Source organism: Prosopis cineraria, unplaced genomic scaffold, assembly GCF_029017545.1.
Source record: "Prosopis cineraria cultivar Desert tree isolate PC_DT_omini unplaced genomic scaffold, ASM2901754v1 PC3, whole genome shotgun sequence".
Classification (NCBI taxonomy): domain Eukaryota; kingdom Viridiplantae; phylum Streptophyta; class Magnoliopsida; order Fabales; family Fabaceae; genus Prosopis; species Prosopis cineraria.
Genome location: NW_026555334.1, coordinates 48,047,985 through 48,075,600, shown reverse-complemented (window position 1 = coordinate 48,075,600; position 27,616 = coordinate 48,047,985). Strand labels below are relative to the sequence as shown.

The following is a 27,616-nucleotide window of genomic DNA, read 5'->3' as shown; positions in this document are numbered from 1 at the left end:
AGAATTTAAAATTTAAAATTTTACTTAAGATTTAAACAAATATGATTTGAAATTTTTTATATCATCTAAACAAAAAATTTAAAATCTATAAATTTCAAATGCGAGATTTTAAATTTAAATTTTTAACCCAAATTCACCCATCCCAACGCAACCTAAGGGGTATTTTAGAATTTTCAAAATATAAATATATTTACTAAATAAAATGTTTATCTCGTTTTCATTTACATACCAAACATATTTTTAAATTTCTCTTTTACTTTCATTTTATTTATACTAAAAACAATTCTCTATAGCAAACATATATTATAAAATTCACAAAATTTAAATTCATGTTGACTATAGGAGTCATGATTTGATCCAGAGCTGGATTCTATAAAATATTGAAAGAGAGGGGTGAGTCTAGTCACTTAATAATCAAGGTATGCCTAGTCTATACAGTTGCGTATCAATTAATTTAAAGCACATAAAGGAGAGTTGAATACACAAAAATATGATATTACATATAACATAAGAGGGTACTTTCACAAATAAACTCATTTTCAAAATATCATACATAACTCATGTGTATTACAAATTCACCATCATCTAACTATCAAACCTTTCACATATTCATATTATGAGACATGTTACCATAATACAGACAACCATGTGATAACAATTGTATCTATATTAGAGGTGTACATTGCCACAGTGTAGACAACCACATGGCAATGGCACATTAACTATCATGACTTGCTATAAAATTAACAACGACGACTTCCTCTACTCTTGAATCTCTGTGATGTCTATACCTTAAGCTAATCTCCTTAACAAACAGGTGGAGATAGCTAGGTTCTAGTCTATCAATAAACTATAGGACAGTCTTTCAAAAAATAGAGAGACTAGGCTTAGCCTTCGTGTATTAAAAGGTAGCCATAAGTACTATATGAATTTTATTTACTCCTCTCCCCAAGTGAATTCTTACTAAATGATCATGCAATATCTCAAGCTCAAATTCTCATATGTTCATGATTCACAATATCCAACATTTTGTTTTCAAATTAATTAGTTAATTATCATATGTGAGCATAACAATACTAACTCAATCATTGATTCCTTACTAACGCACAAGCATCACATCACATATCTTACACTTGTCATTTTAGTACATACTGATAGTTTGAAAATCATTTTGAATTCAACCCCGCGTTTTAGGTTAAATCAAGATTAATACACTATCATATGGTTTATATCATGCTTCAACATTCACAATCACAATTATACATGCAATTAAACCTATTTTCAAGTTATAACACAATTAACAAACAACTACCCAAGATAGGGTTCCCTTAGTTACCTCAAACTTTTGAGAGGTTAAAAGTTTACCCCTTAATAACTTGCTTACAAGCTTGTTTTTTGAGCCAAATATGGTGCATGGATAATTAATATGTAATTAATTAAGTCTGAATTCATCAACTTTGTTAAATACACACTTCCAACTCTGAATTTTTTATGTCTAAAATACCCAAAGCCCTTATTTCTTACATTTAGGCTTCCTTATTGAGTATTGAACTCTCTTTATCTCCATTAGCTTCATTAAGCTCTTATATTTTTATTAATGGCTTCTCAGCTAAGTCTACCTACCATAATAAATGACATTTTTGGCCCTTAATGCACCCTTAACCATCTAAACATGTAAATCCCTTATCCTTAGGTTTAAATGCCTCAAACAACTCTTATCAACTCCATTTGAGTCCGTAGCTTTAGACTTATAACCTATGTAGACTAAAAATCATCTCTTATTTATAAACCCTAACCATAAATTCAAGAAAATGGGTTGGAAAGGAAATAGAAGAGGTAGAAGACTTACTCTTAACGTTTCGTAGTTTTAAAATGCCTTTAACCCTCTTGGAATTAAAGCCCTAGTAGATTCCTCTGCTTCCTTTCCATTTCTCTCATAATCCCTCTTTTATTTTTTTGTTTGTTCGCATATCTTTTTTTGCAAAAAATGTACCATATAGCACATAGTACAAAGAGGATCACTTCATATTTTCTAGCTTTGCATGCCGCGACATGTCACATAGAGGCTTTTCTCCTTGTTTTTTTTCCACTTTTGATGCCCAAGTGACCTAATTTCATTTTGGATCCAAATGTATACTTGAAATCCTAACTAAAGACGCTCATTAGTTCCCTTTGATCATACACTGTAACATCCTTATCCTTAAATAATAAATAAATTATGAAATTTAGGTTTTTGTTACATATTCAAAATTAGGAATTCATATTATTTTGATGTTTAGAATAAATAAATTTATATTTGAGGTTATTTAGAGTTAATCACATATCTAGTCATTCAAATGTGGACTAAATTTAAGTTCAAAATCATACAAAAGATATTTATTTACATTATGATATATATATATATATATATATATATAGGCATAGTGTAGTTACAGAGATATTGGTTGGGAAATTGCTTCCTTAGTTTGACAATTTTCTCCCTTGGTTGAAATTTGCTTTCTTTGTTTGAAAAATAATGATAATAATATAATAATAAATGATTGTGAGACCTATGTCCCATTATAAATACCTTTCTTCCCTTCTCATTTTGTGCACAGCTATCTTCCTCTTTTTCTTCTTTCCATTTCAACTTCTATGCAGTATTGTTCATTTTATTCAAGTAAGCTTCTAAATTTTCAGATTATTTAGGTGTACAAAATGACTTTCATTTTTAAAGATCTTTCCATAGATATTTTTCACTCATTTAGAACTATCTAATAGTAGTATTATTTTGATATATAGAGAAAATTTTTTGCTTATGATTTTTCTATAAGATATTTAATATGAGGTTATGTTGAAAATGTTGAGGTTGCTGGAAGTATAATAAATACTATATAATATTTTTTTAAGGTTGAAACTTAGATTTGAGAATTTTTGAGTTAAACTTTAGACTTATATGATTGAGTTAATGTTAGATTTGAGATGTTGGGATAGGTTTTTAATTATTAGATATTTATTTATGAATGAATAAATGCTTCTGAGGTTATGAAATGGTGATTTGAGGCTTGAGGGTCCTTTTTAAATTTATTTATTTATTTTTGGATAAATTTTTAGAAAATAAATTAATGAAATTTTGATATTATGATTGATTTAAAACCTAGGTATAGTCTATTGAGGTATAAGAATTTCAGAAAGTAATTTAGAAAATTAAATGAGGAACTAATTTTGAATTAGTATTAATATTTAAATTAAGCCTAAACTTTCTAACTATTTAAATTAAAATTATTTATTAATTAATATTCAGTATTATAAAATTAATATTATACATTTATCATTAAATGGTTGTATAATTTATGTGGTTCAAGAGAGTGGTGAAAGAGTTGTGGTACAAGGGAACGCGTTATCTAAGACACGAGGTAATTATCATTAATGTGTTGTAGTATCTGTATGTGTGATTAATTGTGTGTTTGTTTTGTTATTTGAAAAATATTGATTTTTATTGAGAAATAATATATATATATATATATATATTTGTCCAGAAATAATTTCCAAGTGGGTTAAATTTATATTATGAATATTTTGTGAATATTGGCACTACTAAAAACATGAGATAAATTGTCTGGTTGATATAAAAATGTGCCAAATAATTTTTGTTTAGTTGTTATTGATGTATGACTGGTCGGAGTATATTGAAAATTGTTTAGTAGGAATTTTTATTTGGTTAAGTTACCACGTGGCAAGCCCTTATTGGAACTAATGTGTGGCTTGTAGGTTGGTCTAACTCACCTTTAGCCAGGTGATTTGGCATCCGAGCATGACGTAAGGAGGAATAAAGATATAGTCATGCTAATTAAATAATTATTTGGATTGTTGTTTTATTTGCCTACTTAACAGTTGCATGATTAACTACCTCATGTACATGATTAAATATTAATATTTGGTTACTGAAACTTTTATATCTCATTCCCCGTGATTATTAATTTTTCAGGAGCGAATTCTTTTAGAGAAGTACCTAAGGCTTAATTCGGTATATGAGACATCGTTTTCTAACATAGCCTCTTTATTTTCATTAATGATGTATATTATGCCAACCTAGAATATATATATATATATATATATTGAGTATGTAGGCTTTATTTATTATTGTACTTTATATGCTAAGAGAATTTTGTCTGTCTCTCATGGCCCCGATATTTGTGAAGTAAAATTTCGATCAAATATACCCTATGTGGTAGTTTTTGGTGGTAACCAATGTTTTGAAAAAGTATAATTTAGGGCCCAAGTTCATAGTAAAATCATGGTTTGTGAAATGTTGCTCAAGTGACTGTAGCTTTGAAATTATAAGGGGCTATATACTTAAAGTATTTAATGACTATTTTTCTTAATTACTATAGTAAAGTAAATTTATTATGTTTGAATCTTTCTACCATGATAGACCCTTTTTATCATGGTAGACTATTTGTGAAATATTTTTATAATTATTTTTCTACCATGGTGAGAGTTTAAAATTATTAAAATAGTTTATCAAGCTATTAATTTGTGAAAATAAGTGTTAAAATTTATGGTGTTACATACATCACATAAATTATACTTAATGACCCTTAATTACTTGATTGTCAAGGGGTAAATTTTTAGGATGTCATAACACTTGCATTTCAATTAATTTCACACACTTGAAATATAATGTATAAATCAATTAACACACAAAAGTACAAGAGAAATTTTTTCTAATTATTTCAAACATTTGAGAGGTCAAAAATTTACTCCTTAAATACACATTTTCAAAGCCAATCCAAGCTTGAATAGTGCCAAGTACTACACTGATTCACATCGACAATTTGTCATTAACATCTTGAGGATAATTTCCAACATCTAACTCAACATTCTAATACTCTCAAAATTCAATCTCCTCATATATAAAGGTACCCATATGGTTTTTTAGCTTCTTTTTACTCTCATTAATTTTATTGAACTCCTAAATAGTCATTAATGGCATCACATTCTTCCAACAACATCATTTATGGTGAAATTTTAGGTATTTATCAACCCACAACTATCAAAACTCACAATGCCATAAATTCTAGGTTTAAATAACCTAAACAATCCCCCTTAACTCTATTTAAGTTAATGGGTTCAGATCTATAGTCTCTATAGACTAAAAATCATTTTTTCTAATAAACCCTAACTTCTATATTGAAGAAAATGGAAAAGAAAAGAGAGATTTAAGCTTGGAAAACTTACCTCTAATGTTTAAAAGCTTCAAAATACTCCCAAGGCTTCCAAATCTCAAGCCCTAGCAGAGCTCCTCATGTTTCCTTCATTTTCTCTTTTGTTTCTTTCTTGTTATGCATTTGATCCACACTCTTATTTCTACATAATCGTGACCATGTACCACGACATATGGTACAAAGAGGGATCTTCATGCTCTGATAGCTCGTGTGCTGCAACATGCCATGCACGTGCTGTGACATGTGGCACATAGTTATTTTCCTTTATTTTTCTCATTTTTTGACATTCAAGTGGCTCAACTTTGCTTTGAACTCAATCCTAAGGATGAAATCATAACCCATAACATTCAATTAGCTTTCTGTAACCACACACCACATTAATTTACTTAATTAGCCTCATTCACTTAGCTAATTAAAGGTTAAATTTTCCAAGATGTTATAAAAGCCATTGGAGTTGAGAATGTGGAAGTGACATTCAACACTAGCGTCACCCATAACACTAAGCAAATGGCCTCCCTTATTCAAGAACTTTGTGATTGAGATTTGAAACTATTGGTTAAAGAAGTCATTGAAGTGATGGAGGGTGACATTGTAGAAGCACCATTTTGTGAGAGAGAGAGAGAGAGAGAGGGGGGAAAGTCTATACCTTTATCATTATCAAAACCCAAAAGCCATGAACATTGATTTTGCCTTTTAGATTCTAAGAATGGGGAAGCTCTATGTCTTTACTAATTCTATTAGATCCCATATTATAAAACTTTTATTATTGCTATTCCAAGAAACTACCAAATCTAAGGAAAGATCCTCTACCATTAAGTCTTTACCCCATGCATATATTGGGCAATTTTAGATCAAAGGGAAAAAACTAAAGGAAGAAGGGGGAATATGTATGGGAGATGAGGACCATAAAGAGTGTGAATGTCAGAGGGGGAGAGGGAGAGAGGGGGAGAGAATGGAGGATAGAGTGAGAAATTGGGGAAGGGAGAGGGAGAGGAGAGAAGGAGAGGAGTAGGGAGAGAGGGGAGCATATTTAGTACTAGTTAGGAGTGATGACCCTTGAAATAATCTAGACTATCTTTTTTTAATTTTTTTAATATAAAAATTTATAAAATTTAATAAATCTATTAATTATCAATATGTAAAGTTTATATTTAATTAGGTTAGTTTAAATTTAATATTATTTTTTTACAATTTTTATAATAGATTTACTTTAGATTGTTTTGAATCTGACACGACAATAAGTTAAAATGGTTGAATATGAACAGTACAAAGTAAATATGCATGGTCAATTTATAAAAATTACAAAAAAATTAATATTAAATTTGGACTAATTTGATTAAATATGAATTGTATATATTGGAAATTAATAGATTATTCAAAATTTTATAAATTTTTATTTTTAAAAAATAAAAAGTACTTAAATCTGGACCGTTATGATTATTTCAAGGGTGATGGGCACTAAATTTACTCTTAAGGAGAGAGCGGGAATTGAATATTTTAAAACAAAAAAAAATTAAAAGTGGATGGTGGAGAGAGAATGTTGACCCCACATAGTAATGAACGGTGAAGACATGACTGCTATGCTTGGTCAAACAGAAAAGTGAAGGGAAGACAAATGTGGGAGGAAAAAGCAGAGAGAAAACAATATTTTTTCCTGCTTGATTAGAGAGAGAGAGAGAAAGGGAGAGTGAAAAGGGGAGGGAGGAAAAAATGAGAGAAAAATAACATGTATGACCCATATATTTTTATTTCCAACCTTTGTCTTCAAATATGGGGAGATTTTGAAGAGAAAATTTCATTTTTAAATTTACTCACCAATTTTTTTATTGCCACATCTTACTTCTTTATATTTTTCGCATGATATTTATAGTGTAGTTATATTTTGATCATGAACTTTTATTAAACAAGTAACATATTTAATTTTTAAACTAATTAGACACATGCTAATTCTAAATTTTTAGGTAAATATTTTATATTTGGTTGTAGTTTCAAATTTCAAGATTATTATATTTAGTAATTTAATAAATAAAATTTTAAATTGGATAAAATAAATTTTGTCAATATTTGATAAAATAATTTTTAATTATGTTTTTTTTTCAATCAATAATATATGATAAAAATTATTATATATATAATATATTAAAATATTAAATTTTAAAATTAACAACTTTTCTCTCCTCCCTATTTTTTCTTGTTCAGTCAAGTATAATGAAAAAAAATTGTATCTCTTTACTTTTCTCTTATCTTTATTTTTTCTCCTCTCATTTTCTCTTCTTTCTATTTTTCTCTACAAGTCAACCACAATAGACAAGTTAATAGCAAGGTGATGAAAGAGAAAATTTTTAACATTAAAATATATAATTAACCCATAATTGAATTTAGGATGCTTAATGATTTTTTGGATAAAATTAAGAGACAAAAATGTCCCTTAATCATATTATTTTTATGGTGTGGGTACAATCTTAGCCCTTTATTTGCAAAATTATTAGCTTTTGATTAATACATCATTAATTTCACATATAATAAAATCATAAATAATAATATTTTATTATTTGCTACGGTGGAGTAGATAGAGGGAAAAATTTTGAGAGACCTCGCCAGCTCAACCACACACCATCCAATCACCATGCACCAATTCTGAAAAATCCTAATTATACAGTCTCATGTCACTTTAAATAATTATTTTATTAAAGAAAACCTTCTCTCGTAACAAAAGTAAATATACAGGGTACATTTACGCTTCTTCCTTTTCTCTTTTTTCTTTTGATAAACTATACTTCTTTCTATTTTTATTATAAGACATTTTTAATAATTTTTTTAAATCAATAAGTGACAGTTAACTAATTAAATATGTTTTAAAATGAAATGTTTTTAACTTTACCCTTATTAAAAATAAAAATAAGAGAGCTATAAAATTGAATTATGACAACAAGAATAAAATTAGAAAATGATAATAAATGACCCTATATGTTTTTTATAGTAAAGACAAAAAAAAATCGCTCTATAAGATGCCTTATAATAGAGATAGAAGGAAGTATATATTAGATTAACTATTATGATAACTAAATATGAAATTATATTTTTGTAGCTTAAAAAATTCTATGCTAAATTTTTTTATGTTTTAAATTGTAATATTTAAAACATTAAAATTATGTTATTTGAAAATTGAAAAAAAATTAGCCTAAAGTGTTTCCACTCTTTTGTCTTCAAAACTGAAAGTGATAATCAATTACAAGGATAAAAATAAGGAAAAATCACATCTAGGGCCCTCAAGAGGAAACAAAATTGCACTAAGAGCTTATTGCATTCTAAATTTAATCTGATAGCTTGAAAGCCTTTATTGCAAATATGTTTGAGTGAGAAAAGACCCAATTATTCCTTTGATTTTCTTCTCTCTCTCTCTCCCCATGGCTCTTCCTTTTCTCTTCTTCTTTGCTGTCCCTTCTCTGTGCTTTTCATTCTATCTAATGTTGTTGTGTCTTGAATTGCTCACAGTGTTTTGCTTGGTTTTGATTTTTCAGTGTTGGGATTTGTTTAGAGAACAAGATTCACTCACTAAAGAAATTGAATCATTATGGAGGCATTTTGGTTTTGTTTTAGTTCCTGCTATGAGTGTAAGAGTACTTTGAGCTTTGACATTATTAGCATGTTCCACTAGCTAGCACAAAATGTCACACCTAAAGCACTTGCACAAATTATCAATGCAAAAGTTCACAAATTTATAACTTAAAGTTTGAAGTCAAAGTTCGAAATTTCTAACTCTATATATTTAGAAATAAGGTTACGAAAGTAAGTAAAAGTTTTAATTTTTACAATCATATGTTCATAATTTTACAACTTTAGGTACACAAATTAAAACATAATTGTCCATTAGTAGTAAAATTCCTGTTCAAAGTTGATAAATTCATGTTAGACAAGTTCATAAATTTACAACTTAAAATTTGAATATTCTCAAGTATTGGTTCATCAATTCACAAGTCAAAATTCAAAATTTCTAACTTCATTTATTCAAAAAAAAAAAAAGTTCAATGATAGCAAGAGTTTTGATTTGTACAACTACATGTTCACATATTAAAAACAAAAGGTTCACATATTGACAAGTTCAAGTTCAGATATTTTCAAGTAAAAGTCTATATATTCATAGGTAAAGGTTTATATATTTACATGTAAACATCTAATATGAACAAGCAAACAATCATAAGTTCACAACAAATAATCCGCTATCAATTTAGAGTCAAGCAAACAAGTCAAGTTATATCAGTTTGACAAAAAAGATGAAGCTTGAACCAAAGGGAGCCTTCTTTTCTTGATTGGTGCATTTGCAACAGTAGCATTTGAAACGATTGGTCCTTAAGAAGCGCTTGAATGTCCTTTCCATAGTGATTCAATTTCTTTAGTGAGTGAATCCTGTTCTCTAGACAAATTGCAACATTGAAAAATCAAAACCAAACAAAACACTAAGAGCAAGTCAAGTACAGCACCGACACAACACCATTGGACATAATGAAAAGCATAGAGAAGGGAGAGAGGAGGAGGAGAATAAGAAGGGAGAGAGAGGAGGAAGAGCCATGGAGAAGTAGAGAGAGGGAAGAAAATAAAAGGAGTAATTGGGTCTTTTCTTCCTCAAACATATTTGTGTAACAAGGGCCCTTGGGCTTTAGAGTAAATTCATAATGCATTAAACCCTTAATGCAATTTTTAACCTCCTAAAGGCCCTGGATGTGATTCTCCTTAAAAACAATGGCTCTGAGAAATTTCTAAGCATTCTAAGTACTAGTTCATTTATACAATGTTCAATTACTATATAGTAACTCATTTTAATTCAATTATAATTATCACTTTATGAGAAAGAAAAATGTAATATCTTGCCACTTGTCATTTCATAAATGATCCAATAAATTTAATAGTGAGTATATAAAAGGGTTAAAAAGAAAAAAGTCCTAAAACTTTTTTGCAAGGGATACCTGGTATTTTAAACTTTTGTTTAGAATAATATCACTTTAGAACTTTCAAAAAGTTACAATATTACCTTACCATTAATTCTAAAAAAATATTGACTATTAAAATGAAGCTTGATCAAAGGTATTTTTGTATTTTGTTCTCCTTCCTTCTGCGTTTTTGGTCTTTGTTCAACACACATTTCTTTAACTCAATTACCAAACCAATCTAAAGGAAGATTAACAGCCAAGTGACAGTCATCATCATTCAAATCAGGGAAGAAGTGTATCCTCCTCGTGCTACTAGGAGATAGATCCATTGCATTGCCATTACTACGGTTAGAAGGATGAGTTGACAAATTAAGCCCAAATCCATTAAACAGTTCTCTCTAGGCTTGCATTTGACACTGATTCTCCAAATTAGGAACCCAGGCATAGTTCATTTTGTAGAAAAGAAAGGAAAATGAGCTCCTTCCAATGCCCCCGTCGTGCTAAACGACCAACACGATCCACATGCTCCTTGATCAATTTACCTTAAAAATTAACCATGCTAGATTTTGTAACATTCAAAAGGCTAAAAAAAGAAAAAAGAAAGAAAAACAAAACCAGACTAGAGTTGGGAAGAAAATCAAAGCGTCGATGCATATACATGCCTGGTCCTAGACGTCGATAACTGCTCCATGATCTTGCTAATCAAAGTCCATAGGAAGATCGTTCGTAGGGAGGAGGATTGAAGCGTTTTGAGCATCGGCCAAAAGACGAAGCGGCTTGAGGCTCAGGAACTGCCGGGAAAATTTCAAGGGGGCAAGATTGAAGAATTTTGTGATGCCGTGGACGGTAAAGGGATCAAGGTTCTAGTGTAAACACTTGCTGGATCAGGATATCATCTTCATCATCACAATTGCCCTTATGTTGAATAGGAAGGCTTAGATTCACCTTTTCTCAGACAACAAAAAAGATTGAACACTTGTGGCTGTGAAATGCAGAGCATGAGGAGGTGGGAGGTGGAGAAGAAGGAAGAGCTAAAAAAAAAAGAAGGAAGAATGTCAAAACAGTAAAATACCCATAATCAAACTTTACTTTAACAGTCAATGCTCTCTGGATTTAACGGTAGGGTGATACTCAGGGATGAATATAATGAGGGCATGCAGGGGTGCTTCCCTCCCTAATTTTCACACCCCTTTATAAGATTATTTATTTATTTTAATAAAAATTCCTAAAATAGAGTCTGGCAACCCATATTTTATCTTTTAAATTTTTTCCCCCAATGTTTCTCACCCTGGATTTGTCCTTGGTGGTTACGCACCTTTTTTAAAAGTTCTAGAATAATTTTACTTTAAACAATAGTTTAAGATATTAAGTGTTATTTTTAAAAAAATTTCATAATATTTTCTCCCCTTAACCTTCTATCAAGATTACTAGTTCATTTTCGTATTAAAAGAATGGATTATAGGATTCAAAACAATGACTCATTTTTTGATTGCAAGTTCATATTTTTTTAGGCCCTTCAAATTTAATATCAATCTTTTTTCAATCAATTAAAATTAATTTTGATCGTTTCTATATTTATGAATCATGTGGTGTTTTTGTACTAGGAAAAGCAATCTCTCTCACCTCTTCCAACACACGAAAAATATAAATAATCTACAAAGAAGAAATAAAGAGGTGTCAAGAAGAAAATTGAAGGTAAGTAAAGATAAAACATACAATAACAATTTGTATGATTTTCCTCCCTTCAAATTTTGCCCTCCCTAACACTCTAGGGCTCATCTTTAGTGCTTATCATAGTGATCAGCACATAATACTCATCAATGTGATGAGATCTGAATCATCTAAATTTTATTCAAATTTAAAATATTATTATATATTTTTTATTTTATATTTATTAAAATAAAAAATTATAAAATAATTTTAATAAATTTTTTATTTTAAATTTAGTCTATATTTAATTTAAAAGATTTAATTTAATATTAAAATTTTTATAATTATTATATATCGATAATCTAGATGTACCATTAGTGTGATGGGTTGGACACTAAAGTTCAAGACTAGTTTGACAAACTTGAATTGTCTCAACTAATGAGGCGTCTTTTACCGTATGTGATCACTTAAAAAGAAAATGACTTTTATGAATAAATCTACCCAAAGTCAATTAAGAGCCCATTTATTTCAACTAATTTCACAAAAAAATCATTTTTTTAAAATTTATTTTATAAGTTTTTAAGATGTTTGTTTGAACTTTTAAAAATAATCAGAATTAAAAAATATATTTTTGATTATTTTACAAAGCTACTTTGAAAAACTTTTAAAAATAATCTAATATAATAAATGAGAGAATATGTTTTAAAGAAGTGAGATACGCGAAGATATAATAATTTTTTTAAACAATATAATGAAAAATTATTTTTATAAAACAAAAATAAGAAAGATATCATAAAATTTAAAAATAAATAATTAATAATTATTTTTTTATTATTGTAACCACATAAAATATTTTTTTGGTTTTTTATAAAATCTATGTAAAATAATTTTTTTTATAAAGTTTTTAAACTATTTAAAAATTATTTATTTTTTAATCTGAAACTAGCGGGTCCTAATACTCGCCCAAACATGCCCTTAACGGCTTCACCGGGGCATCTTCTGACACCAGCGCTGTGGAGTCAGGACGAGCGTGGAAAGATCAAAGAAAACGAACGAAGTGTTTTGGTTGCGCTGCGTGTTCCAGAATAACCCCGAGACAAAGCAAAATCATAATCGCAAAAGGAGACGACAAAGGGAAATCAACACTCTCTCCAGTGCTTGCTAATTAGCAGTCTTCAGGTGTTAACATTCCTTTCTTTACTCTACATTCTTCCCTTCTCTTGCCGCTAGGCATCGAGATCGGAGCACGGAACCCAATTCCCTCACTTCCTTCCTGTTCAATTTTTTTGATGTAGCGCACTAACAAGCGCAATCCAACCACCCTAAAGCGAGTTCTCTTCTTTATGGCATGCCCTCTAAATTCCATCAGCTACAATGGCTCCCTCTGCGCCTGCCCTCCTGGCTACCTCCTCGTTCGCCCCTCTAACAGCTGCACTCTCTTCACCGCTAACTCCTCCATTAATACTGAATCTGGAGTCGACTACTATGCCATCAGCTTTCCGGAGACCATCTTTGCCTTTGATTCCATCAAGAAGTTTACGCAGTCCCAGGCTGTGTTCTTGGAGGCCACCCTCGTTATGCTTCTCTCTTGGCTTCTCCTCTGCTTTTTCTTGAGGTTTACGAACCTTGGCGATGGCTCTACTATATGGTTTAACATCAGATGGTGGATCAGCCGTTTGGATATTTGTTTTGCCACCAGGCATTGGCTGGTTAGTTCCCCCCTTTCATTATTCATTACTTTCTTTATCTCATCTCCAGTTTCATTCATCCGCGCCGCCTCTAATCTTACCATCATTCTCAGTCATTTATTTCCTTCTTCCTTCCGTGTATTTTCATCTAAACTACCCTTTACCTTGGCTGCTGTCAGCTGTCAAGTGTAGGCACACCAATAAAAGTTTAGGTGCTGTTTGATTGTTGGAAAGGATAGGAATGAGATGAGATGGGGTAATGGAGAATAAAATGGACTAAAATGAAAGAACACATTTTTTTTTTAAGAGAGCAATGAAATCATACTGAGAATTGACATGTATAACCTCATGGATTTGGTTTGCCAATTTTTAAGAATGATGATTACATGGGAGAGACTATTCCCATGGTTGTGGCCAACCAAATTTGATTGTATTACGGTAAAATCATTAAAAAATGCTGATATTGGAATATATGATGGCTACAGTTGGAAAGGCTTTTCCTAGGAATCATAAGGAGTTGAAGCCAACGGACCGTAAGGAATTGAGGCTTCATTTTGCCTCCCATTTTTCTTAATCATGCGTGTCATTAACTGGCCACTTATTGGGGCCCTATGCTAATATTCGGCATATGCTAAGCGTCTTGATTTCACCTTATTTTATCGGTGGCAAACGCAAAAGTATAGCTTGTGGATATTCTTGAATTAACATTACAACTTAGGCTAGCGAGAGGACTTTAGGTTCTCCTATGATCTGTTGCTTCGCATATCATTTTCAGTTCATTCTCCATGTCAAAGGCACACAAACAACTGCAATCTTGTTCTTCATTACGAAAATTTCACATCTCAAAGTATTCTTGACTGTTTCACATGGTTACATCTCTATTCAAGTTGAAACCCATGTCACTTGATGTGGACCTGCAAGAAATTTGAATTGTTTGTAAATATAATGCAACGCCTGCTTCCTTATCCTATTATTGGTGTGCTTGTTAAATTTATGAGAACAATACTTTATGTGTAACTGCTATTTTTCATATAGGATGACCAGAAGGTAGTTAAAAAGCGCAAAACAGAACTTGGCGGAACTTTCTCCATAGCAAGTTGGATCCTTTTTATTGGTTTATTTGCTGCGTGAGTATCTGATAGCTTTTGTATTTAAGGAATTAGAATATTTTAAGGATGGTATCCATTTTTTGAGTCCACCTTTCATCAGGTTGCTGTACCAGATCATATCAAAAAGAACAATTGAGGTGCATAATGTGAGAGCTACAAGCAGACCAGAATTAAATTCATTTATGAATGACATGGAGTTCAACATAACCACCATTTCTAGTATGAGCTGTTCAAATCTACGTGATCTTGGTAGCTTTGTTACTGGAAATCCTGGATTTATTGATCAAAGAGTTTCTTCTCTATCAACTTTGGCAAACTACTCTTGCCACAACTCAAGCAAGGGCCCAACCGTAACACTTAAGTGTAAAAACTGCAAACTGGTTCATGATAACATGTACATTTCTTGGCATTTTGCTGATCTCCCCAATAATCCTGCCATGGCTGTTGGGTTTGAGTTCAATCTCTCTGCAATGGATAATTTAAACAAGTACGTGAGTTTTGTTAGTGGAACTCTAAAAAATGGAAGTGCTTTTGATGATAGACCGGTTACATTCAGAGGGAGGGAATCAAATATTTTAAAATTTAACTTGTTCCCCCGAATATACCATAGTTTACATGATTTGAAGCTAATCCAACCTTTGTTTCATGAGTTCCTGCCTGGCTCAATTTATCGTGATGCAAATCAGCTGCAGGCATCCCTTGAAAGCTCTGTTGATGGACTCTTAAATACTACATTGTACATCAATTTTCTGTCTGCTTATACTGTGGAAATTGACAAGAAGAGTATCATGGGTCCTGGTAAATATCTTTTGCCAGCTTGTATGTGTACTTGTCTGTCAATCTGCATTTTTTCTAAGTTCTAAATGAATTTCAGGTACTGAAGAACTTTCTTTGCAATAACTGTCCTGTTTTGTAGTTTTTGCAATCTTACCTACTTCCTTGATGTTGCTTCCATTGTGCATATCCTCAGTCCTGCCAAATTTCCTCACTCATTTTCTTAAGAAATGCTACTGGCTCCTTGCCTTCAAGTCCAATTGGCTAATCCTATGACCTCTAATTTTTATCCACACTCACATGCACACACGCACATCCATGCACATGCGTATGTGTGAGGTTTTATAATTTGAGCAAGTGGGGCTGCTTACATTGTTAGTCTTATGGTCCTAGGGTTAGGTTAGCCAATTGCTTTTCCTTTAAGTATGCGTGTTTAGTTGGTTGTTTTGTTGGAATGTTGAATTGATATTGAATGTTGAGAACTTGGTTCCTTTCCCCTTTATCCCCTTTTCTGTCTTGCGTGAGGATGTCTTGTCAAACTGACATGCTGTATTTGTTGTACTAATGTGGGCATTTTTAGAATAAGCAGATCAAATAGACCAGGCCAAATGACTATAGGTAATTGAGGTTAATAGATGGAGGCATTGGTTTTTTGCTAGGATGCTGCTTTTCTGTTATAAAACTTTAACTGTCTCAGAAATCTTGTATTTCTAATAAAGTAACATATCGTCATATCATTTATACAGATATATATATATATATATATATGTATATCAAATGTTGCTTCCTGCTGACATCAATCATTATATTTTCTGTTTTGATGTGCAGTGAGCTTTCTTGCAGATCTTGGTGGCCTGTATTGTATTAGCATAGGCATTTTTTTCTACCTGTTGATACAAGTATGATTTTGGTTCCTTTAGTCTTTCTCAGTATTATTATACCTATGATTTCTTAATATTGAAAAATGAACATGATGGAAGATAACAAAATGCAAACATTCAACCTTTGCACTTTATAACTGTTTGTCAAATGAGACAAGCAAATCCTTCATCCATTTATTAATTATAGATATAGACTCCAGCAAAGATCTTTGGCCATATTCTTCCTAGGTAGCTCTAGCATCAGAAGCAACAATATTTGGTTTATGAGTTACGACAAATGCCGGAACATGCATCAAGGTGGAAATTGTCAAGCAATAAAGTTTTTTCTGGTTTTGTATAAAATTGAGTAGTTAAGATTTTTAAAATATCCATTCATGCCATGACTTCTGTGTGACTATTCTTTTATTAGTTGGTGCATACTATATCAGATCATGATGAATGGCTCATAGTAGTCCTAATTGTCTTATGATCCATGTGGGGTTCTAATTTTGTTAAATTTTAGTGTGAGTACAGGATAAAGAAACTCCGAAATGAAGATAGTATTTTGCGGAGAATTAGAAATCAGCGCAAAGCTCGAGAGCGATGGGACAAAGTAATTTCTGTTTAACTGATCAAAACATCTCATATATCTCCTACTGTTAACCTTTAACTGATTATATATCCTTTTGAATTTGGATTGGATGACTGATAATGTCCACTTCTAATTAGTTGAGAAAATATGTAATGTACACGTATGGCTGTAACACTGGAGATGACATTTACAAGAACTCTAAAACGGAATCAAGTTGCAGTGGGCTCATGTTGCAATCAATTCGTGGAAGTGGGTCATCACATAAGCGAAGGCAACAAAGCAGAACAAGTTCAATCAGTTTTTACAGCAAAGCCAGTGGAACTGCAACCAGGGTAAAGCTTTTATTCTGTTCATTCTAAAACTAAGTTAGTTTAGCTCTTGATGCATTTTGAATCTCTCTCTCCCTTTTCTGGAGGTTGCTTTGCATGACATAGGTCACTGTGCAAAATAGTTAAAAATGATACATCTGGTGTGCTAGAATATGTACTACAAAGTAGGCATAATCATATAATCCAATACTTTCATTTACAAACCCAAACAAACCTATTCCACACATGCTGAGCAACCTCAAGGTGTAAGTTATAATATGAATTGGCTGTAAGTTTTGATGAACATGACATCATTGTTAGGAGAAAAGGTTTGTAGTGTTTCTTTCAAAATTAAATGAGAATTGACTGGTCAATGTCCCAAGAAATTGTTTATATTCATCTTTCAATGCTTTCTCTTCCAGTCATTGAGCTGCAAACCACTTAAATCCACAAATGATCAGAAGAAGCATTCAGAAGATGTATCAAAGCAGCAGAGTGTTGGTTCAAGTGAAGAAATGACTCCGTCTCAACCTCAAGAATCTTCTTTCATTGATAACTTCATTCCACCACCACCTTCACTAGGTAGAAATTAATTTCTGTTTGCGTTGGCATACTTATTATCGTGAATGTCATTTCCCATGACCATTCAACCCTTTATTGCAATACCTTTTCTAATTAAAAAACACTGCAGATTGTTACTTTGGTAAACCTGTATTTACGTCTTCCAAGGTTCTATAAATTCTCTTTCTAGTGATCTCTCATTCTACCGCTGCTACTCTTTTTAAATCATGTCATGGCATGACTACTGGTTCTGCAGCTGTTAGGTTCATGCATTAATTACCGCACTACATAGATTAGGCTAACACAATCAAATTACTACTTGTGATATAAATAAATCTTACTAATATAAATAAATTATATTAAGCTTCATATAACTATGTTATATAGCTTGAGCTTTTTAAATTATCAGGTACGGTCAAACCTTAATATGGTCATGGTAAAATTATTTGTTAAAATTTTATATTCGCATGGCATACATTATGCCTTAATGGTTATGCATAAAAAATGATTGTTAGTGCTTTATAGCTGTTAGACTTTTCACTTCGATTCATTTTCTTACATGTTTCTATGTTGTTTGGTTATTTATTTTCAGTGATTTTGCAAATCCTTTTGCTTTCTAATATTTTGATGTGGTTGTACAAAGCTTTTTAAAATATTATTGAATGCTTTTGATACCTCTCATACATTTAACTTGTCATTTGCGTGGCAGAATTTAAGAGAGATTCTGAAATGGACTTGTCTGATGTCAAGAGGAATCTAAAACTTTTGCATGAGTATAATGTAATGCTAAGGGAGAAATTGGTGGCTGGGCAGTCTCTGCTCCATTCTACATCATCTAGGCATTCGTCTCAAGTAAACAGTAAAGAAGGTGAATAATGAAGACGAACTCAGTAGGTATTGCTAAAGGGAATCATCATTGTTGCATGGATTTGTTTCTGATATGGTCCTTGATTGAAACAGAAGCTGGAAGAAATGATCAGAGAATGTTCTGTATGAACATCTGAAAACTTGTAGCATTCCACACTAGATCCTGCGGCATTCAAAGATGCTGGATGGATAAGCATGGCGATAGAAATTTGCATGATTTGGTCTGCTATTCTTTCATGTTCTTGTCAAATTGATATTTCTTATGGTCGTGGATGTACTGTTTGTCGTGAAACCATTTGTGGATAGGTCTTTGTTGTGTCAATAGCACGTGCAGATAGGTGAAGGTTTTCCTAGCGTGATGCTGACATGATGTCTGGTATTCTCTGATATTGCTGGAGCTTCTTGCATGTCTAGTTTTTCAGATTAATTAGTGAGCCGTCGAAAGATCTATCGGTGCATGCTAGACCATATCAATTAGTTTGGAAGTAGGTTTGGTGCTGTTGGCGATATAATTGTATGGATCCTGGAGTTAAACAGTTTTGGCACAAGCCTCTACTGAGGACTTGTATGAATAACAGGGGACGGGTCTATAATTATTTTTCAGAAGTAATTATCAAGCGTGGCATCATCTAAAACTAGGACCCGATGCAGTATCTGAAAAATAAGTCATGTTGTTCATAACTTGTAAATAATAGTGCTTGTTATAAATTTCATATTGTATAGAATATTCCCATCTGATCATATCTATCTTCTAAACAAGCGTGGCATCATCTCTGTACGATTCATGAGTGCCATCCTGAAAACTTGTCCCGACCATATTTGGTGGGTCGGGTTGGAAAAGAGCTAATACAAATCATGAGAGTAGTTCCATTCATTCAGCTTCCTTATCGGTGTCTGTTCGCAGACAAAAGACAATGTAAACAACCACAATGTACCCCTGTTGCTTAAAGCATATAAGCTACGTTTTGTGTCTGCTTTCTAACTCACTACTTCTAGAGATGCCTGTATAGCTGCCCAAGGTGTGGACTTCACTTTGATGGGATTCTTGTGTACAAAAATGTGATTCACCATTTTACTTCTACCAATATAGCCATGAGTGGCGGCAATTGTTCCCATGAATGAGAAGGATGTATAGTCTCCTCAGTCTTCTTGCTCTGTTAAATCTGATTCGAAAGTCAACATTCCCTTAAATCAGTCATGTTTGGAGCGTCACCTCCTTCAACGTGCCTCGTAGACGGTCAAAGGATAAGGCAGACAACTGACTTTATCTGAGGCAGTGAAGAGACCCTCGATGGAGGGAATTCACAAGATTCGAATGCATATACATTTGACTTGCACCGAGATAGCATCCCAAAATAAGCTTCATAAACTCTTAATTTTCTGTATTAATTAATATTATACACCCATAGTGTGCTAGGTATGGGAAACTAAAATGAATGTCTATCGATGTAATGCTAATGAAATTACAGAGCAAGAATCTCAACTCAATCCCACGAGTTGTAGGAGTACTCTGTCCTAGATGCAATGGTAATGATCAAAGTTTAGACTGCCCAAGGCGATACCTCTAGCAGACGTAATAATTAAAACAAGAAATGGGAGTTGGTACTGGATTTTCTTGGCAACATCCAACCAATTCAATTGTCTACTTGCCTATTAATAATGATGTATTGATTTGGTCTGTTTCCACTGTTCACCGAAAAATAATAATTAAATAATAAAAATAATGAATTAAATAAAATAAGATAAAATAAAAACAGCCGTGAAAGAGTCGCATGCATGTTGAGATCCTATGGGCTACGAAGGTGCGTGCCCCGCTATCTTCTGCCACCTTCCTCTACGATTGGAGACTGTCAAGCCCCATTTCTCAAGTCGTTAACTGCAACTCAACATTCAACCCTCCCACCTCCCACTCGTCCTTCTAGTGCAGGTGATAACGGGTATCTTATCATAGTGATCACACAACGTAAAACAGAAGAACCTAAATTGGAATTTCCCAAACAAGATAAAGAAATATGTTACATTAAAAATACATACACCCCCCTCCATGTGAAGAAATGACTCGTTCATACCTAGCACGGCGGAAGGTCCGTGTCCATGAAGAAAACCTAGACGTTAACATAACAAAATAAACATCTACAATGAAGACAGGACTGCAAGGGTTACGAAGTTCGGTAGACTAAACTCCACGCAACCAACTGTGTTTCACATGCCAAGGCAGGTCGACAAGATACTGTTTCTTCTACCTCTTTGATGATACCTTTGAACTGCATTGCTTCTCAACTTACTAAAGCATATTTAATTATAACTGAAAAACCATAATACTAGGATAATCTTTCGCCTGAATATCCCCAGAAAACATCACGAATTTTAAGTAAAATGTATTCATTCCTCATCCCTCTCATCACAATTGAAACCTGGCCGTGCCCCTGCGAATGTTCATTTAGAGCAGCAGTAGTGTATAAAATTTATCCACCTTATTCTGTGTCACTCCTTTTTAATTCTCTACCACTTTTAGAAGCAGAAGCAGCATCCTTCCCAGAGTGCACCCCCAAAGCATGGGCAAAGATTCTCCTCGCAGCTCCTAAATGCTCCATTTTCATGTAGTCGACTTTACTTGCCCTGTTACCATGCTTTACATGTTGAGAGACTTGTGGTTTGTCATCATTCCTTTCATTGAACGAGGATGCATTGGAGCTGCTATCATTTCTTATTCTACTGTTTGAGTTCCTTTTTGGGTGTATAGACTCTTCAGAATGTTCCACAAGGTTGGACTCTTCACTGCTCTTATTCTGATCATCTGATACGTCGGTACATACTCTATCCTTCATATTATTGTTAGGCAAGCCATTCTGATTTTTTGAATGGATGCTTTGACCTAGAGCATGAGCAATCATTCGGCGGGCAACCACAGGCACACTTCGGGGTTTCTGTTCACCAGACCCTTTCTCGTCCTCCAAATTCATGGAAAAAATTCGCTCTCGAGCAATCAAATAAGCTTCTTTTCTCTTCTCTAGTGACTGCTGAAAGGGTGCTGTAATTGTCTGAGAGGCTGAAAGAAGCAGCAGAAATATAAAGGCCCACTCATGCAGTGCAGTGCACTTAATTTCATCAAGGAAAAAATGTTGCAATGTAAACTAATATTATCATAAATTTTCTGTTTAATCTCAACCAACAACCCCTCTCTCCAACCAAGCTCAACAATACCCAAAATATTTCCTAATCATTCACTGTGACGTCCTCAGTTTCCCCAAATTTCTTCCAATTCAGCCTTGAGATCCCTAACCTTTGTCATCCACAATCAACTCCTCCGGCCCACAAGTCATTTCCCCATTCCGAACTTCATGCTTAGTTCAATCCAATAGCTCTTTCAAACTTGTATTAACCCCATCTAGAAATCCCTGATTCTTTTTCAACCAAGTCTCTCACACACTCCAAATTCTTGCCCCGTCCAGAAATTCCCCCCTAATTGTTCAGTCAAGCATCCCCAACTTATTTCCCCAGCCCTCAATTCTCAATTCAACGTGTTTTTTGAGATAAAATTCGAAAATATCAGTTCAAACTTGAGGTTTTCAATTTGTGATAAACAAAATTAAAGAATGAAGCAGTATTGAGTCAAAGACTTGATGGACCAAACATAAAGGCAGCAGAGTGACACACAAGTTAGCAAAGTGAAGACAGCCTAAATCATAGGATAGCATACTATATTTACTCATTTCTTAACCATGGAAGATTCAATAGAGTTCAATATTGTGCTGAACATACAATAGTAATTGACAGCAACAATAAATGGCGGCATGTATCACCTGGTATGGTTTCTTTTCTCCTTAATATTTGGTGTGATGAAATCAGATGCTGAGGCTCATCATACTCCCAGAGGATATCACTAACCAGGATGGGAGGTCTGCAATCCAACCACATACACAGATTATTTCATGAGAGAAACCTCAGAAACATTGTTGATTTCTTCAAATGTAGAGAGACTGATTACATAAATCTAATTGACGCTTGATTTAAAAAGAATTGAAGGTAGGGGGCCCTTTTATTTCACATACATAGATGTCTCTGGACACCTCACCAGAATCAAATGGCGATCATCTCCTTCACCAACAGATTCATGTGTAAACCTGACACCAATTATGAAACTATCAACTTAAAAAAAAAAACAGATACAAATTAAAAAAGAAAAACAACAACAAAGAAACCAAAATGGAAATTAAAGGTCACTTGCACGGAACTAAATTTATAAGAAGAGTACCTAAATATCTCTGCAAGACGATGTAAGAGAAGACGACTGTAAGAGTCCATTGGCTCCAATTCCAAGATCCCATCTGAACTACAATTCAAGAAAAACACAGATCAAGAAATAGATATGATACTATGGGAAAAAGTTCTAACCTTTGTAAACTATTGCTTACAATGCAGGATGTATACACTGAACTGGCACAAAAACCACCTATAATTAGACACTACAAAAGACCGATAAAACGTAATGCTCATCTCCTACAACCTCCCTTCTTTTATCTATGAATTAAGGCACAAACTTATAACACTTCAATTTTATGTAAGTGAGAGTAAGAGATGCAATGCCATGGTTTTCAAATTAATATGAAACACTGAATAACATAAATTTTTATGAATCATCCCCTAGGGTGGGAGTGCAAAAGCAACAAAAAGAAAGGAGGAAAAAATATATAGAATATGATGATCCACTGGGCATTCATATTTGTCTATTACCATGCTCAAGACAAAATTATTAGAATCATTAAAACCTCTTACTTTCCTATCACTTATGCCATAGAAATGGCTTGCACTAAATTTCAGCTTCAACATCAGTCAAAAGATGTGTCATAAATTGTTACCATGTGTTATCATCCTGAAGGAACTTAACTAGGGCTTCTTCCATAGTGAGAACTAGATGCTTGCAAGGAAGATTGTCCTTGACAAGAAAAGCCAATTCCTCGACCTGCTAACAACATAGAAGTTTAAACAGATACCCCCCAACATAGAAGTTTAAACAGATACCCCCCGGGGGGGGGGAATCCCTCCAAAGTACAAGTTCAAAATATTTTACAGCAACAAGAAAGAAACGAATGATCAACAACACAGAATGGAAAATACATATCTTCCTGGAGATTTCAACCTATCCCATTTATTATAGTAGAGTTGAGAAAAGATAAATCGCAGCTAATGAGCTGCAGATATAAGGAGACAAACAGGTGAACAAATGCTGTTAGAGAGAATTAGGCCAACACTAAACCCAAACTATAATGAAATCCCTGTCAGACAAATGCTTTGATGAACAAACAAGCCTTATCTAACTATGAATGAACACCAAAAGTTAAGAGTTAACTTCGGATCAAACATTGAATTTCAGCATGCAGACATCTGTCCTAGCTCATCAAGCTTCGTAAGTTTCGGCCAAAATCCAAGTAACTTTGAGCGTAAGTATACATAAAGTTAATAGCAACGTTGTTACAGCATACAAAAGGAGGATGACGTGAAGAACAATGGAGTGCGATTGTATAGCGTTCTGAATCCCTTTCATAAATTTCGTGAATAAATAGGTTCGTCCCCTTCTCCATCATCTCAAGAATTCCAGGCATGTTCAGATGAGTAAATTTCTCCTTTCGAAGGCATTTTGGATTGAGCCATTGACTTGACACGCACCAATTTCACTGATGCCACGCGAGCTACTAGTCCACAGGCGAATTCTCAAAATTTAACAAATACTTGCGTTGTTACATTTTCATATAAACTCCACGTGAGATATGCATATTGATCACCAGATGCTCGGTAAAATTTTATTCCTCACATACAATATCGAATAGAAAAAAATACTTTTGCTCGGTTTCTGCCGCATTTTGCGATGAGCAGTGAGACCGGATATAATTTAATGAGAAGAACGCGGTCCGGCGCTAAACCTAGTGGATTTTGTGACCACCAAATGAGAATTGCTCAATTAATATCCGGAAGAACTAAGAACTTAATAATCACTATTACTCAAACAGGCCAGTTAAATTCATAAAATGCAAACGACGAAATTGGGGAGAAACCAAAGCAGGCAACAAATAGAAAGCGAGGAAAAATAAAACCGTCGCGCAGAAACATACCATGGCGAATTGGGTCAAACTCATACCGAAGGAGTTGTGCCAAAGGTTCAAAGCTTGCTCAGGCTTCCCGGCGAACACAGTAAAAAAGACTCCCAAAAGCCGAAGAAAGTGTTTCCCCGATTGAAATCGCGTCACTCAGGGCAGCGGATCTAGAAAATTGTCCCGAAGTCCCAAACGCTGCGTTGTGACTCCCGGGGTTAAGGGGAAAAAAATTCTAACCATCTTATCTTAATATTTTATAGGATAAGATATTTTTACTCTTGAATCAGATCAGTTTAGTTTCATTTTATAAAATATTTTTTGGATTAATTTAATATTTTTTATATAAAATATTTAGATAAAACTAGTAATTCAATAATAAAACTTTGAGAGAATTATACACAAGTCCTCTATAACATATTTAAATGCTACAAGGTTTATTAACAATTAATTAATAATTAATAATTAATTAATAACTAATGTTAATGTTAATATTAATATTTTATAGGATAAGATATTTTTACTCTTGGATCAGATCAATTTAGTTGCATTTTATAAGATATTTTTTAGATTAATTTAATATTTTGTTATATAAAATATTTTGATAAAGATAATAATTCAATGATAAAACTTTGATAGAGAATTATACACAAATCTTCCATAACACATTTAAATACTAAAAGTTTTATTCACAATTTAATAAAAAAATTATAAAAATTTTAATGTCATTTTTACTTCATAAAACTTGTGGTATTTAAATATGTTGTAAGGACTTCAAAGTAATTCCCTTTGAAACTTAATCTTAATTTGATATTTTGTTTTGGCTTTATTAAATTGGTCTTTTTAGATTCCAAATTTTAGAAATAAGGTAATTTGATAATATTTTCTTCTTGCGGGAACTTCAACAACTTGAAGGAAGCATGTTAAACAATAAAAAATATGGAGAAAAATGTATCTAGAAGCTCACTAAATCAAAAAAAATAGAGGATCATTTCTTTTGACAAAAAAAGGACAAAATAGGAAATTTATTGTAGTATATTATACTATAGAAAAAACAGTAAAAGAAATTGGGGGAAGAACGGTGAATTAATGAACTTTATAAAAGTTACATTTTTTTTAGCTCAGGAATCATATATATCTAAATAAAATAAATATTGTCGTGAATAAAAAGTTGAGAGAAGAGAAATGAGAAGAAAGAGAAGGAGGAGGGGGAAGAATAGAGACAATAGAATAAGGATGACTTTTCCATGAAAACTTGTTGCTTGCTGGTTAGTGTGCTGCATACTCATCCTACAGATTTCAAGTTCGAACAGCATACCAAAGAATAAGGATGATATCTTGTGTTCTCTTTCATACTTATAATACAAACAAGATGGCATATATCGTAAACACTTATAATTCAAGAGTCTCAAGATTGTGAAATAATATATAATGACGAAGACATTAATTTTAAGTGGAAAATAAAATTCAAGAATCTCATGAATTACACCTTTTGAATAGTGTGGGAGATGAACACTCATAATTATGACATGGGGAAAGGGACATCCATAGATAATGTTTATATTTATAACTATAATTATAATACTTCTCCTTGAATGTCCATTATATAAAAATGTGTCTCATTTAAAACTTTAACTAGGAAAAATCTTATGGAACAAACATCTAGTAGGAGAAAAAAGTACATCATTCATTTGTATGATATCTAATGCTGTTTTATTAAAAACTTTACTAGAAAAACCCAATCGAACAAAATATTATTTGAGGTAAAAAGAGAGCATAGCGTGTATTTACTCTCCCGATGATAACATCACTTTTAAATTATTATACTTCAAAATAATATACTAATTTCTCAAATGTAATTGTTATGATATTACCTAATTAATTTTGTTAAACTAATAATAACATTATTCTACCATGGTAATTGGAGATTAACCACCTTAGCCATCTTACTATGGTAAAAAGGGAACAACTGCAATTAAAAAAAGTTAACTATGGTAGAAAAGGAAAGGACTCATATTAAATGTCTATTATGGTTAATAAAATTAAACTTACAATTTGTAATTGAAATAAATAAAAATAAGTGGATGTTACTATAGTAGAATAAATTCTATTGTGATAGAAATAATTAAAACCATAATCATAGCTATTAATATAATGGGAAGGCTTAAAACTCATCGTAACATCTCAAAAATTATCCCCTTAATTAATTAAGCTAAAGAGAGGTAAATTTATAAATTTAAATATAAATGAATTTGAGAATAATTAGATACAGCTATTAGGTTTGGTTTTAGCTTTTGAATTGGATTTGAAAGTAAATTAGGTCTCCCGGACTCAAATTATAAAGAAAAAATGAATTTTTAACACACTATGCATTATGCTACAGTATAAAAATTTACGTTGCAACATAATTTTCAAAACTAATCTTTTAAAAACGTGACAAAGGCGTCTGAAACAAGGGGAAAAGACCAGAAATAGAGGGAGGGCGATGGAGGGAGTGATTTCTCTACTAGGACATCAACTTGTGGGCATTTTGGAAGTGATTAGAGCTTAATTCCATCTAGGTATGTTTTCCTTATCTCTTCTTCATCTCTCTACATATTTTAAAAGTGAAATTTGAGATTGGAAGATGATGATTTTCGGACCTAGGGCCATGGGTCCGAATCCATTAGTCTAAATGGAATTAATGGGAGTTATTTGAGTTATATAAGCCTAGATATAGTGGTTTTATGCATTCATGAGAGTAAGATCTCAATTATGGATGAAATTATGCCCTAAAGTGTCATAAATGGTAGTGGTTGAGGTAAGTAGCTACCATTGATATTGATTAAAGATTTTGTTAGTGTTAGTTGAAGCTAATGGAAGTTAATAAACCTAATATGATGATTAAACTCAATAGTTGAAAGCTTTGGGTTATTAAAGTGTTGGAAATTAAAAGTTGAAAGTGAGTAATTTGTGACATTAATTATGATTTTTGGTTGTTAGA

The 27,616-nt window shown here is 32.5% G+C and overlaps 2 protein-coding genes across 7 annotated transcripts; one reads left to right on the top strand and one right to left on the bottom strand.

Moving 5' to 3' along the window:
* The first annotated feature begins 12,777 nt into the window (after nt 1-12,777).
* On the top strand, nt 12,778-19,279 carry LOC129304491 (uncharacterized). Its single transcript, XM_054944169.1, has 9 exons — nt 12,778-13,494; nt 14,509-14,600; nt 14,683-15,380; nt 16,185-16,255; nt 16,740-16,829; nt 16,946-17,140; nt 17,539-17,698; nt 18,387-18,545; nt 18,638-19,279. Exons 1-9 carry the CDS (start codon nt 13,129-13,131, stop codon nt 18,679-18,681), a joined length of 1,875 nt encoding a protein of 624 aa, XP_054800144.1. The 5' UTR covers nt 12,778-13,128; the 3' UTR covers nt 18,682-19,279.
* A 1,229-nt stretch (nt 19,280-20,508) lies between these two features.
* Nucleotides 20,509-24,821, bottom strand: LOC129304492 (uncharacterized). Of its 6 annotated transcripts, none has more exons than XM_054944170.1 (6): nt 24,655-24,821; nt 23,404-23,510; nt 22,800-22,877; nt 22,597-22,668; nt 22,348-22,445; nt 20,509-21,593 (listed from the first exon to the last, which is right to left on the bottom strand). In XM_054944170.1, exons 1-6 carry the CDS (start codon nt 24,676-24,678, stop codon nt 21,019-21,021), a joined length of 954 nt encoding a protein of 317 aa, XP_054800145.1. In that variant the 5' UTR covers nt 24,679-24,821; the 3' UTR covers nt 20,509-21,018. The 6 variants fall into 6 exon arrangements, with proteins under 6 accessions (XP_054800145.1, XP_054800147.1, XP_054800148.1 ...); XM_054944172.1 differs by having other exon boundaries at nt 23,404-23,507; nt 24,655-24,819; XM_054944173.1 differs by having other exon boundaries at nt 22,800-22,872; nt 23,404-23,507; nt 24,655-24,812.
* Nucleotides 24,822-27,616: the final 2,795 nt, after the last annotated feature.